Here is a 13,885-nt window from a genome sequence, read left to right as displayed (position 1 = left end):
GAGAGGTATAGGGCATTCTTTGGGGATGTACTGAGGGCAGCTGCTTCAAGCTCCGGCTGCCTTGAATCCCCTACCACGAAGGACTTGTACTGTGAGCTATAAGCTAAAACCTCCCTCCCTCCAGTTTCTTTCTTTCATATTTTTGGTTGTGAGCCTAGCCTTTAACGGCAGAGCCCTCTCTCCAGCCCCCTCCAGTTTCTTTTATCAAGGCATTTTGTCACAGCAGACAGCTGGTACAGGAAGCCCCTTAAACACTTGGTTACATTTCCTGCAGGAAGCCAAGAGACAGCTGAGACCCTTACTGGAGTGTTTCTAGCAAGTCTAAGATAACAAGCTTCTGAGCTATCCTGGACTGCTGGAAAGGCCAGTTAACAAGCCCTAATGTGGGGCTGGAGAGATGGCTCAGGGGTTAAGAGCACCGCCTGCTCTTCCAAAGGTCCTGAGTTCAATTCCCACCAACCACATGGTGGCTCACAACCATCTGTAATGAGATCTGGTGCCCTCTTCTGGCCTGTAGGCAGAGTACCAAGAATACTGTATACATAATAAATAAATTAAAAAAAAAAAGAAGCAAGCAAACAAGCCCTAATGTGTTAAATATGTTACAGAAACACTCCGAACTCAGATTCCCATGGTCCTCAGGGACACTGGAGCAAGCTGCTTCTCCAAGCTGGACGCCTGGCTGAGGTCCCTCCCATCCTGTGGCCACGTGGTCCATCATGAGCTTGATCTTTGCTTTAGCTCTGTCTGTCTCCAGAGCATCAGCTCCACCGTTTCCTCTCCATCCACAGTAAGCCTCCAAGCATTACATTCCTGGGATATTCAGTTCATCTCCACTGGTTCAGTTGTCTGTGTGGCAGCAGACATAAAAAGAAGGACTCAGTCTTCTCAGGATGGCCTGGGCAGGAAGCCGTGAGGCTGCACTCCATCTTGCAGGTGGGGAAGTCATCAGCACAGGGTTCTCAACTAGAAAACCCCTTAAGGTAAAAGCCTTGTCTTCTACACTTACTATTTCCCACAATAACTGAATCCAGCACAGCGTCAGTGCACAGCAGCTACAGAATATGACTCCTGAGCAAGAAACTGCCCCTGGCACCCCAATCCTAGACCACAGATGGATGTGGTCCCTTCCCCAGGTGCCAGGGCAGTGCTACTTTCTCGCCGGCTGAGCTATTACCCACATGCAGCACAGCACTGACCCTTAAGACCAATTTCAGCCCTTGCAGGTTCTCTAGGCTGAGTACTGAATATGGGTGCCCACGTCTGATGCTCACAGCAATACTGTGTGGGGAGGGGCGAGGTGACTTACTCTTGCTTGCAGCTAAAGGGCTCCCACAGCTGTACCCCAGCCACTCCACCCTTCCTTCTGACTGGGCCTGGCAATCAGGTCACACTGTCATCTGCACTTGACAGTGTGTAAGCGCTAAGTTGGGGCATTTGCTGAAAAGAAGGAAGCACTTGCTAAAGTACATTTATTTAGCTTTGTTCCCTTCCATCCAAGGCAGAGTTGATCTCTAAACAAGCATCAGAGCCTGAGGCTCATTAACATCAGTGTGTGCCTCAATAAGGTGAGCACAGCAATGATGCACAATTACATTCTAATAATTCAATGCCCAAGAGCCCTGAAAACAATTGCCATGGCCTCGGATTAGCACAGCATGCAAATGCATCGGGAAAATCATTACCTACTTAGTCTCCTTCGTTTGGGTGGGTTTAACATGAGAAGAATAATCCAGGCGCTGAGACGAGATCTCATTTTACCACTGTAGTAAGAAGTACATAAAAGCTTGAATCTGTCCCAATAGCTCCTACAAGATTTCTCCCATAGTGTCAGAGGCAAAAATAATGAAATCTTGCAAATGTACAGTTAATAGGTCCCCAGTGGACACTAACTTCAAAAATGCACGGTCTATAAGACATTAAAGGCTTGATTTTAGTTTCTGCACTGTTCCTGTTAATAACAATGTCTAATTAAAACATCTGTAAAATACTGATAGTTTTAATTTTACATAAAATTTCCAAAACAACTGTTACACAGTATAATAGGTATCTGCAATGAATAGGTTATTAATGGAAATATTATTTTAAATTAAATTCGGGTTCTAAATTTAAATTAGTCATCTCTGGCTAATGAAGAGAAAAAGAAGTCATCTGTGCTGGGAATACTGTGGAAGATTTCCTTTCCACATCTGTTAGAGCAGCTTCACGGGATCTCAGCAGAAGGACTTGCCATGCTGCTTCTGTCTTGCACTCTTTTTGGCTCTTCTGCTGGGCTTCAGAGTTGAACTCTGCATCTCGCTGGCAGCCTAATGCACCTTCCAGTGCATCCCTGTGTGATGCACCGTGCTCAGATCTCCCTCATTTCCAGCATGGAAGTGTGGACTGCTCCTCCACTCCCGCAGCAGCGGCTCCCCCAGCCCAGTGAGCCTGATGAATATTTTAACTGGAATGGCACAAAATCTCGACTCTCCCTTTCTTCTTGGCTCATCTTCTTTTACAAAACAAAACAAAAGAGATTAGCAAGGCTTAGGGCTGGCTGCAATTCAATACCCCTCTTTCTAATTCATGCACAATGAAGAAGGGTCCACAGGATCAGTACTGGATGGCGCTGACTACTGGTGCCACCGTGTTAGAAAGGGATCCATCCAGTCCAGACGATGGAAGATGTGGGTTCACAGGAGATTCTGCAGAATGTGGTCCACAGCGTGAGGGAAGCTCTCGCAAGTTAAGTAGGGAGGTGGATTAATTTTTTCTTCATCTGCAGCTCGATATTTCCCTGAAATGAAGGCAAAGTCAGTGAACAAAAGCTACAGCTAGAATGCCAGGTTCAACACGCCCAGGAGCACCCCTAAATTACCAGAGAATCAAGGACTCCATCTCCCCCAAAGCAGTCTCTCCTGAGGCTTCAGGAGACACGGGGGAGTTCGGGATGGTCACATCCATCACTTCCCCAGCCCTTTGATCGCTCACAAAGGGCAGCTCTAGGTATGAGTCACCTCACATCACTTCACATCACAGAGCCATCTTCTCTCGACCTTCGGTCCTAAAGATGGCTACTGATTTAAATCAACGCGTTTTAAAATAGGAGAGTAGATATAAAGCAGAGGCAAAGTGCAGGCCCGCCGCCTAACCTGGGACTCTCAAATTCATCAGTCCATGCAGGGGCCATGGGGGACATTTTACAGCAAGGCCCCTCTTCATCACTCTCCCTCCCTACCCTCCCAACTAGCACCCAGTTGTCTCCCCTATGTTTACAATTTGTAGCTACCCACTGATTTAATGACTCACAGCAATAGGGGCTGTGAGTTTTCTGGGAGCAGGGATTATATCTGCTCTGCACCCCAATGGATTCCTATCACCTAATATCATGATGGCCACATAGCGAGCATTCCCTAAATATGTCTTTAAAAAATGGGCAGGAGAGAAGACAGGGAAGGAAGAGGAAAAATAGGTAGCTAGGCTCCACCCTCAGTGAGAGGAGAGTGCCTGCTACTTGCCTGTGGCCTGCATGACTGCAGCGCATTTTGCTTTCTTTTCTGTCTCCCCTTCTATGACCTCTATTTATTCTTCAACTTTACCAGGGTTTCTCTGCCTGAATTTAGTCAGTTTCCCTCACAGAACAGACCCCTGTGTTCTGCAGTTCCCTGATCCATCAGAGGGCGGTTCCTGTTCTGTCCTGCTGGAGTTCTTCCTGTGAACTAGCATCAAAGGTGTAAAGGTGATTAACAGGCACCTCACTCACCGCCCCTCTCAAGGTGCTAGCTCCACACAGCAAACTACTGATTAACTCTTTAGCTAAGTCCTGCTGAGAGCAAACTTGCAGGCAGTTCCTACTTGGCACGTCAGTGACCGACTATACCACCTACTTTCTAGATGCAGTGTTCTAAGGCCACGGGTTTTTGGAGTGCTCCTGCTAGAACGGTCAGTACGAGGGTTTCTACATGGCTCAGTGACACGGGGCACAGGTCTGTGTCTAGTTGTTGCCCACGTTATGTGTCTGGCACAGAGCAGGTGCTCAGTAATGGGGGCTGAAGGAATGAGGCAGAGAGCCATCTGCCCCATTCACAGCAGCGGCCCGCGCCTGTGGGCGCTGTGAGACAGCGTCATCTCAGTTCTCGGTGTCAGCATACATCCTAAACGGAAACAAATTCTGGTTAGGACAAGTCAGAAGTCCTTTTAACCAACAGCTGAGCATGCAAAACTGACCATATGCTACCACTAAGAAGCAACATTGCTCAAGACAGTCCACGAAAAGCACTTCTTACTGAATATGGATTTAGATGTTCAGAGTAATTTTAAATTTTGGGATAGCTAGTGCTTGTCCGTTGCACTGTATTGAAAGTCATCTGCGCCGGCTGTTATCGTGGTTTAGAATGATGGGCTTCCTCTTAGTTTTTCTAAGATCAACAGTATGAATGGTCAGTCCTCGTGAGGGCTAGAGTTGCTTTATTCTTCAGGACTAACTTGATGCAGCAGAGATAGGCTGCTGACAGACCAGCTGGGGCAGATGGGCCATTCACAGTACTGCTTAGATCCAGTTTGGGTGGCTGGTAGATATTCTTAGTTGTATGAGATGAAAAAAGGAAACATTCATTGTTGGGAGCAGAGCGACCCCCAGATCCTGAATTTCTTGAAATCCCCTGATCTGAGTGCCTACAGCTGTTCTGAGCATGAGACCTTCAGGAGTTCCTGATGGCAGGAGAGTGGTTTCTGGTAGGTTTGTCTGGGGCGTGGCTATCTCTATATAATCTGCCCCTGAACACAATAAATGGGGCATTCTTGGTGAATTCAAGGATGACCCGTGTCTCTGTCTCGCTGTCTGTCTGTGTATTTTAACCTCCAGCCCCTTACCACTCGGTAACTGGGTGCCAGCGCACCGAACACAGACACAGGGGCGCAGTGCATGGCAATTCATGGACTAATAGCCAGAAGCAAAATCAGTTATCCTAGGGCCCTTCAGTGGTGGGAAAGTGAAAGCAAAACAAAGGAAGGAGGATGAACGCGCTCTTTTTCTTGACTTCTCCCCTGCTTCCTTGTGGCTTACACCATCGGGTTGCAATGCTCTGCAGTGGGAGAAGATGCTGTGTTAATTCTGAAGTGATGGCATTTACTCTCTGTACGGCTCTAAACGGCCCCACATGAGCTCAAGCGTTTTCACACTGCACACAGTGCCTCGTCGGCTCTTTCTTACTGAACTGTCTGACATTTTCCAATCATTTACACTTCTGTTTCTGTTGCTAAACTCAAAGCAGCTCTGGAGAGATCACACTTTGATGGTCACTGTCCTGTACTAACTCTTCCGTGACTCCATGTTTCCACTCTTGCTTGATCCATCCCACACAGCTGTCAGCACAGCTGAGCCCAAGACGCAGGACAATTAACCACTGCATTGCTGTCAAAAGACTGGGTGAGCTGCACCTGCCAAAGAAGGCATTTCCTTTTCCCTAAACTTGAGCGACTGTGTGAAGGAAACGAATTTTAGTGGAAATAATTTGTAAACTTTTGTTTTTGTCTGGTGCTAAAGTTCAACCCCAGGGCCACGTGTGGTCACGCATTCTACCACTGAGCTGTATTCCCAGGCTCCTGAACTTTTTGAGCATCAAAACAGAACAAGTTATGAGACAAGAAAAATGGTTTCTGCATAGACTTTTAAAGAGTGCACAATGAACAGATAGGAACATCTAGCAGGCCTGTTCCTGGAGATCAACTCCCTCATTGTCCAGCTACACAACACAGGAGTTATTTTCAGAGCACCATGACCCAGGCCGCCTGCTTCCTCTGCCATGAATCCCAGTTCTTGGAACCCTACACCACTGTGTGCGGTTCTCTGTGAGTGTCCCAATGCCTCTAGCCCGCTCTCTCTCACCAGCACAGCATCCCTCGCTGCCTTTTCCCTGGAACCTAAACTCATTTCCTTTCAGCTTCATGGCGGAAGAGAGCCAAAGTGCCTAAGAGCTCTGCCACTTCCGCCAAGGCTGTTGTGGCAACTGTGACCTCTGATGCCTGGTTCTGGGGAGACTGGGTTTCCTGACTGCCCCAAACTCATGGCAATCCTGCACTTTCCGCCTCCCAAGTGCTGGGGTTTAAGTGTGCTGCCACGCCCCACTCCATCCTTATCTGTGAAGTCACATAGAGGAGATACATACCAGTTTTGACTAAGATGCCCAGCATGCCAGTGTTCTGAGCCCCACCAACATCATCCCTGCAATCCTGGAAAAACAAAGACATTTAGACCAGACTCTTCACTTGGCTTGCCAACAAACTCCACCAATGACTGATTGAGCTGCACTGGTCACCTAAAACTCCCTGTGTCTTGGTTAGGGTTTCTACTGCTGTGAAGAGACACCATGACCACACAACTCTTAGAAAGGAAAACACTGAATTGGGGCTGGCTTACAGTTCAGAGGTTCAGTCCATTATCATCATGGTGGCGTGCAGGCAGACGTGGTGCTGGAGAAGGAGCTGAGAGTTCTACATCTTGATCTGCAGGCAGCAGAAGCAACCTGTCCCACTAGGCGTGGCTTGAGCATATATGAGACTTTAAAGCCTGCCTCCAACAAGGCCACACCTCCTAATAGTGCCACTCACTATGGTCAAGCATTCAAACAAATGAGTTTATGGGGGCCATACCTATTCAAACCACCAAACCCTGCTTTTCTTCTTTCTTAAAATACAAGAAAATAACGTGTATAAAGGGTTAAGGAATTCTGTGTAACATTCTTGCTGGAAGCCATGCTGGAGATCAAGATCAGGGCAGAAGGGAAACATTACAACAGGAGTCCCAGTAACTGAACACAGAACACAGTGACGTCTCCATGCTTCTCACATGCTTGTCTCTGACAGGAGACCACGAGAAAGCACATCCTTGACAGGGAAATTATCAAGCTTCAGTCAGTCAGTGAACCAGACTTACAAAATAACTTTTCTGTGGCCCAAATGTCTTTCAAGCCCACCCAACCAGCTAGGATCAAGTGAAGCAGTGTATGTAAGCAGACTGCCTGCATTCATTTCACACTGGGAGTCAGGTGTCTGCAGGGAGCTCCTTGGACCAATTCTTACTCAAGACAGAGATGAATATGCCTGGTGGGGCTGGGTATGGTGGCACATACCTATGGTCCCAGTACTCAGGAAGCTAAGACAGAAAAACTGATGGAGCTCAGAAGCTTGAGGCTGGCTGGGCAGCACAGTGAAATTCTATCTTAAAAAAATTTCCCACATTCTGAAACCTAGCCGACATAAACTTGGTTGATTTTGACAATGGATGTGGGGTAACTAACAATTCAAAGTCTGGAAGGGGCATCAAGACAATCAACCTTGCCAGTTCATGCCTGAACACACACTCACTTAGATCATGCCTGAAGACAATTCCTTTCTATAAAAAAGATCACAATTACTCAATAACGGTCCGTGGAAGTAATTTTTTCCCAAATGCCCACATCTTCCTTTCAGGTCTACCAAAGACCTTTTATGTTACCACAGCTGAACCTTCCCTGTTGAAGACGTGAGGGGGAGGAGTGGAGGGGAACTGCCTGTCTCCTGGATAATGACAGCACACAGCTGAGCACACTTCTCATGCCTCTCCCTCCTATCCTGCATCCCTTGGGGTTTTCAGCCCCAGATAATTAACTTGTCACACACATTTGTCTGGGGATCAGGTAGAATGCCAAGAGAAAAAGGTGGGACAAAAACCATAGTTTCTCAAACGACGATCAAGTTCAGTGACCGTTCCATCAACTAGTGGAAGACTCCAGAAGCAGAAGGTGATACCAGGAGGACTGTGGCACTTTCACCTCTAGGGACTAAGACCCTAGGAGGGACAAACCCTGAGATCTCCATGCGGCAGGGCTAGGTGGGAGACCTACTTCTCTCTAGGTTTCCGTTTCCTAATGTGTAAAATAAGGGTTGGACCAGACAGTCTTAGTGGTTGCTTCCTGCAGCAAGCTGTCATGTAGAGCTACAATGAACCATTCATACCAGCTTACCATACACAGCACACACAGCAAGTATACCAGCTTACCATACACAGCACACACAGCAAGTATACCAGCTTACCATACACAGCACACACAGCAAGTATACCAGCTTACCATACACAGCACACACAGCAAGTATACCAGCTTACCATACACAGCACACACAGCAAGTATACCAGCTCAGTTTGTGAGAACAAAAGCCAGGTGCACATCACCACTGGTGACCATTGAGGGCTTTAACTCATTCCGGGCTCCGCCCCACCACTCAAACAGCTAATGTGGTCAGCATCCCTTGCTAATGGATACAGTGATTGGGTAATTGCAAAAGTATATGCTAAAAAGACAACAATGATAGAATTCTTTCAGTATATGATGTTTTCTACATAAGCTACATTTAAAAAATGAGATCTGTATTGGGATTTTCTTTAGCAAAATCCATAAAGCATTTAGCTGACTGGAGTATAAAGGGTGTATTCAATCATTATGGAGACACGTTAGACACAACATCTCTATCTTTACCAGAATACCACTGAACATCCACAGGAAAGCTGCTACAGGAAGCAGGGATTTGAAGCTATATATCAAAGCAAGACAGATAACTCAGGACATCTCTCTTTGGCTCTAATACTTACATCTCCTATCATGACGGCCTCCTCTGGGGCACAGCCAGTGTCCCTCAATGCTTCCAGAAAGAACGTCTTCTCTGGTTTCCCCACAACAATGGCTTTTGTGTCTGTGGCATACTCTAAGGCAGTCACGAATGGTCCTGGTCCCAGGGCTAAGCCATCTTTTCTCTTGTAATACCTGGCCTTGTGGATAGCTATCAGAGGGGCTCCATCCAGGAGTAACCTAGAGAGGGAGGAAATGGAGATAGGCTAAAAGCAAGTCTTTTATGAGCGGGAGAAAACGTCAGACTTACAAAGTGGTTTTACTCACATTCACAGAAACAAATAGTTTCTTATTAACTTTTAATGACTTGCTGTCTTCTAATGAATTCACAAAGAACTGCTGGGAATTACACACGGATACTAAAGAAAGGTGATAGATTATTAAATTTGGGATTGCTTCAACCTTTTACCTTTAGTGATTTTACACACTTTACCCAAATCACCAGGGAAAGAGAATTAGGAGAACTACAGCTAAATAAGGCACTGGAGGGAAGAAGCTTAACTTAATGAGACGAGTTGGTTCCCTTCCCTAATGGGAAGCAGGAGGCTCCCGAGCCTCTGAAGACACCACAGGGTTGTTGCTGCCGTGATGAAGGAGCCCACGCACCAAGTACGTGCAACTCTGTCTCCTCTACTTCAAAATGTAAGTTGCTTTTTACTTTACAAGGCTAACAGAGAATTCTCTAGTTTCTCCTTGTAATTTTACCTCTTCATAGAGCCTTCTGACTTCTCTCAACACTGCAACCAGGCCATCATCCCAAGAGACCCACTAACCAGGTTTGAAGGGCAGCCCACCACCAAGTCTAACACAGGCCAAAGCATACACTCACAGAACAGAGGTGTCAAGACTTCCCAGCAGCGTGAGAAACAAGCTCTACAGAAAACCAGGGAGCTTAGGGACTCAGGCAAAACCATTGCAAACCTCCACAAACTCAATACCTACCTCTCAAATCTTCCCCATCCCAACAAAGCAGTGTTAGCCAAACACAGGCAGTCACATTTGGTTACTGTGTAGTGGAATTGGAGACATGATATTATTACTTAATCTGATTTTAACCATGAAATAAATGACCTCACTAGCTTAATTTACTTTAAGTCATCTACTTAGTTAAAATATTTAGTATGTCCATGGAGGAAGAATTCATCACATCTTATCCCTCACAATTATGAGTAATTAAGCACTCGGCTATGAAACTGCTAAATTATTCTTGTCAGTGGGCACAGAAATAACTTCCTGTGGGAGATGCAGAATTCCGACATTTATGATTAAATATTTTATTAAGTAAAAACCAATGCCGGACTATTAGAGAGGTTTACTGTTAGTTACTACAAATTGCTCACAGAACAGGACAGAGGCTGCAAAGCCCCTCTGCTGGTCTTAAAGAACCACAGTGCTAGCAGTGGCTCAGTGCAGCCCAGGATGACTCACCTAGCCCCGCCTCCCAATTCCATTTATTTGCGTCTCCACCACGGAACTGAAATTCTTTATGTAATAGACCTCAAAATTGCTTTCCACTTATAGAGCTAAACTAAAAACTCATTTGATTTAGCTTAGTTAATATTTTATTATATATTAACTGGGGATGAGAATTACCATCTTGGTCGATGTGTATACTTAATTTTGAGTGTCTTCCCTGGAAGGGCTGAACCTGTGGGTTCCTCTCCATCTCTCTAAGCCCTGAGCTGTCTCCGTAGAGGCTGGGAAGGTGGCTCTTGCCTACTGCTCTCAGCTCAGCATGAGCCTCACTGGATCTTGGAAAGGTTGAAGCACATTTAAGTAAATGTTTTCTAGGCACAGATTTAAAGGTCTTTTGTGGTTAAATATTTTTCAGAAAATATACAAATAGAGCCAGGCATGGTAGCACATATCAGAATTTCTCTGTGGAGTCAGAGGCACGAAGATCTCAAGTTCAAGGCCAGTCTGGACCATACAGTGAAATGTTGTATCAAGGAAAATGGTAAGTGTATTAAAAGCAGCTACTTTCTTCCTTGAGTGCTCCTGTATCTACTAAGTCGGCAACAATGGGGCTTTTCTATTTCTGTTACTAGAAAGAACATGTTGGCATGAAATGGGAAACTTCTGAACTATAAGCCAAAGACAAGAAAGCCTGATACCAAAGCCTCTGCCTATAAATTTCAGTTCAGCAAAGAAAAAAACTGAAAAAATCCTAGCTGGGGAACAGAATCACACAGAAAACCCAAGGCAGCACAGTAAGGGATAAGCTGCCCAGAAGCAGATGGGGAACTACATCTCAGAGCTGCAGAGGAGCTTGCAGGGACCTTGTTTCACAGAGAGCCAGGACCAGGGTCAGCTGGGAACTCTCTTAGATACACTACTCCATCTTTTCAAGTAACTGCTCTCTGAGGCCAGGACCAGTCTGCTGGCATTTGGGGTGAAGATGGGCTACAGTCTGATCTGTCAGACACCCACACATCTAACAAGCAGCCTCCCTCACCTAGTTCCCTCCTGATTGCTCTCAAGAAGCTTACCCAGTGACTCAAGCCAGAACCCAGGTGTACCTGCATTTCCCACTCATTCCACTCTCCCCGTATTCCGATCCACTAACTGTTTTCAAAACAAAAACAAAAGTATCAACATTCTTCTTTCACCTGAACTAGACACAACACCCTCCCCACAGATCTGCAAGCTGCTCTTGCCCTAGGATTCCAATCCACTGCCCGGCAACAGTGGGAGTCTATCACGTTCCTCCTTCTTAAGACCTTCAATACTTCTCACTACAGGCTACAGGGATGCAGGTCACACAGTGGCCAGGTCTTCCCCATCCCACCCAGAGCATCTCCAGCCACCTTCCCAACCGTGGGCAGTGTTCAGACACTGTCCCCTCTTATTTCCTAGGAAAACCCTAAAACTCTGTCCTGCTTCACAGACTCAATGTTCCCACCAATGAACGGTCCCACACTGTTCACAGAGCTTTCTCTGACAGGCCTAAGCTTGAGTGTTAGGCATAAAAGAGAGCATTCTCAAGCTCCTCCTTTGAGTGAGCGGACTTCCTCCTCACCTGCCCAGCAGTTCTACCTGTCTGCTTGGTCTGTCTTCCTCACTGGAACAGAATCTCCAAATTGGCCTTCAGTTTTATTCCTAACTTTATTTTTGGTTTAAGATGGCCTTGTACCTCTCACAAAATGGTTCTGAATGAAACTCCAAATAAATGAATATACATTTTATCTTTATAGGCTGGAAGATGTATTATCATTTAGATGCAAATCCATATATTTAATAAGCATCAGTGAATGCCAGGGATCTCCTAAAAGGTTAACTAACAAGCTGATTCTAAAATTTATATGGAAGTGCAAAGGCTAAAGCATAGCCAAGGTGATCATACAGTAACCATGGCAGTGTAGCGATGAGGAATCTACAAACATGCTACATACATGGTCACTTGGTTTATGTCAAGTCATTCAGTGGGGGAAAGAACAGGTCTCTTTTATAATGTTTCTTGAACAAGCAAATATGTATTAAGAAATGACTCCATCAGTGGGCATGGAAATGCACACACTCAGCTCTTGGGAAGCTGAGGCAGGAGATCACAAATTCAGTCAATGCCAGGCTGGGCTAGATAAGAAGACCCTGTCCTCACTCAGTCACTCATTCTTACCTCTTCTGAGTCATAAGGACTCAAAAAGATCCCATACACAATAGTTAAAGGCAAAACAACAGCTTAAGAAGAAAATATAGTATCTCCATGTCCTTGGGGTATAAAGAGTTATAAAGTGGAACAGAAGAGAAGAGTCACAAATTGGACCCCATCAAAATGAAGAACTTTGTGCTCTCATATTAAGAGGAGAGCAAAAAGGCAAATCCAGTTCAGGCTACAATATCTGCAGTACCTACAGAAACTAACACTGGTACATACAACACACTAAAACCAATCACACACCCGGTCGGTGGTAGTGGTGCACGCCTCTAATCTCAGCAGCTGGAAACAGAAGCAGGCAGATCTGTGATCTACAAATTGAGCTCCAAGACAGACAGAGCTGTTACACAGAGAAACCCTGTCTTGAAAAACCAAAATAAATACACAAATAAAATAAAATACCAATTACACATCAATACACAAAGTAACTCAGCCAGAAAAGCAGAAGATGCAAATGGGCACATCATAAAAGAGGCTGTCTAATGCGCAACAACGAATGAAGAGTTTTCTAACGACATTACTCATCAGAGAAATTAAGACCTCACCGTGCATACCAAATGGAACAGCCGCAACTCCACAGACAGTCAACGGACTGGTGAGAATGTGGAGTAAGTGCAGCTAATGAGAATGCTAGACTCAGTGCTAGCACCAGGAAAACTAGCAACACAGACTAAACTAAACCATTGCCTATTTTACTATCTGGCAACTTCATTCCTCAATATATACCCACGACAACAAATGTGAATGTTCCCAGAGACATGCAGAAGAATGTTCCAGGACAAAGCTGCACACAAAGCAAGTGCCCAGGAAGAGCAGATAAGGCGGCCTGGAGAGCACATGCGATCTGCTACACTACACGATGCAAGAAGGGCACAGTCGGGAGTGAAGGTCCTCTGCCTGTCAACACACGGGCAGATCTCAGGACAACAAAACAGACCATGAACTGCCGTAGTGATGGAGCCAGAGCAGGGGTTACCTGGGGGAGGAGCAGTGCTGCTGACAACGGGAGCATCTGGGGTGCAGTGCTCTTTATTGTGAACGCAGATCAGGTTACACAGCTGTCTAAAATCTTCTGGTAGCATTTTCTGCATTCCTCATGTCCAAAGCTTTAACTTCTTACTGTTTGAACTTGTAGGAGTAGGTTCTCTCCTTCCACTATGTGGGTTCCAGAGATGGTCCTTAGGTCACTGGGCAGCAAACGCCTTTAGTCACTCAGCCATCTCGTTGACCCTTTTTGGACTTTAGTTAGGACTGCATAGTAGAAAGCCACTTCAAAAATAGAACAGTCCCACAAAAAATTTCTAATTTGATCTTGATAGCACACTACTCTGAAACTGCTCCCGCACAGGGTTCCAAACACCTAGGTTCAAGAGTATATGCAAACCATACTCACAGAGGCCATAACGGCTCGTCTTCCCCGTCCTCTTTGCTCTCCTCTTCTGATTCATAATTAACATGCTGGAACACTTAAACCTGATTTGTTTGCTATTAAAGAGGATAAGTTCCTAAGGAAGTACTCTTCTAGTCAGCAGCAACGTTAACAATTTCCTCCCACCTTGCTGGGAAGAAGGAAGATTCAGTGGGAGAG

General features: G+C 45.7%; 1 protein-coding gene across 3 annotated transcripts in view; it reads right to left on the bottom strand.

Moving 5' to 3' along the window:
* Window positions 1-1,455: 1,455 nt before the first annotated feature.
* Hdhd2 (haloacid dehalogenase like hydrolase domain containing 2) overlaps window positions 1,456-13,885 on the bottom strand; it is a 33,151-nt gene continuing 20,721 nt past the window's right edge. For all 3 annotated transcript variants that reach the window (XM_038329593.1, XM_038329592.1, XM_038329594.1), the window contains exons 5-7: window positions 8,606-8,822; window positions 6,147-6,210; window positions 1,456-2,776 (exon numbers count right to left, since the gene is read on the bottom strand). In XM_038329593.1, the coding sequence (XP_038185521.1) occupies window positions 2,673-2,776; window positions 6,147-6,210; window positions 8,606-8,822 (385 nt within the window). In that variant the 3' untranslated portion in view covers window positions 1,456-2,672. The remainder of the gene's footprint in view (window positions 2,777-6,146; window positions 6,211-8,605; window positions 8,823-13,885) is intronic.

The sequence above is a fragment of the Arvicola amphibius genome, chromosome 5 (assembly GCF_903992535.2).
Source record: "Arvicola amphibius chromosome 5, mArvAmp1.2, whole genome shotgun sequence".
Classification (NCBI taxonomy): Eukaryota; Metazoa; Chordata; class Mammalia; order Rodentia; family Cricetidae; genus Arvicola; species Arvicola amphibius.
The sequence above is the reverse complement of the archived record's forward strand: the minus strand, read 5'-3'. Positions and strand labels throughout refer to the sequence as shown.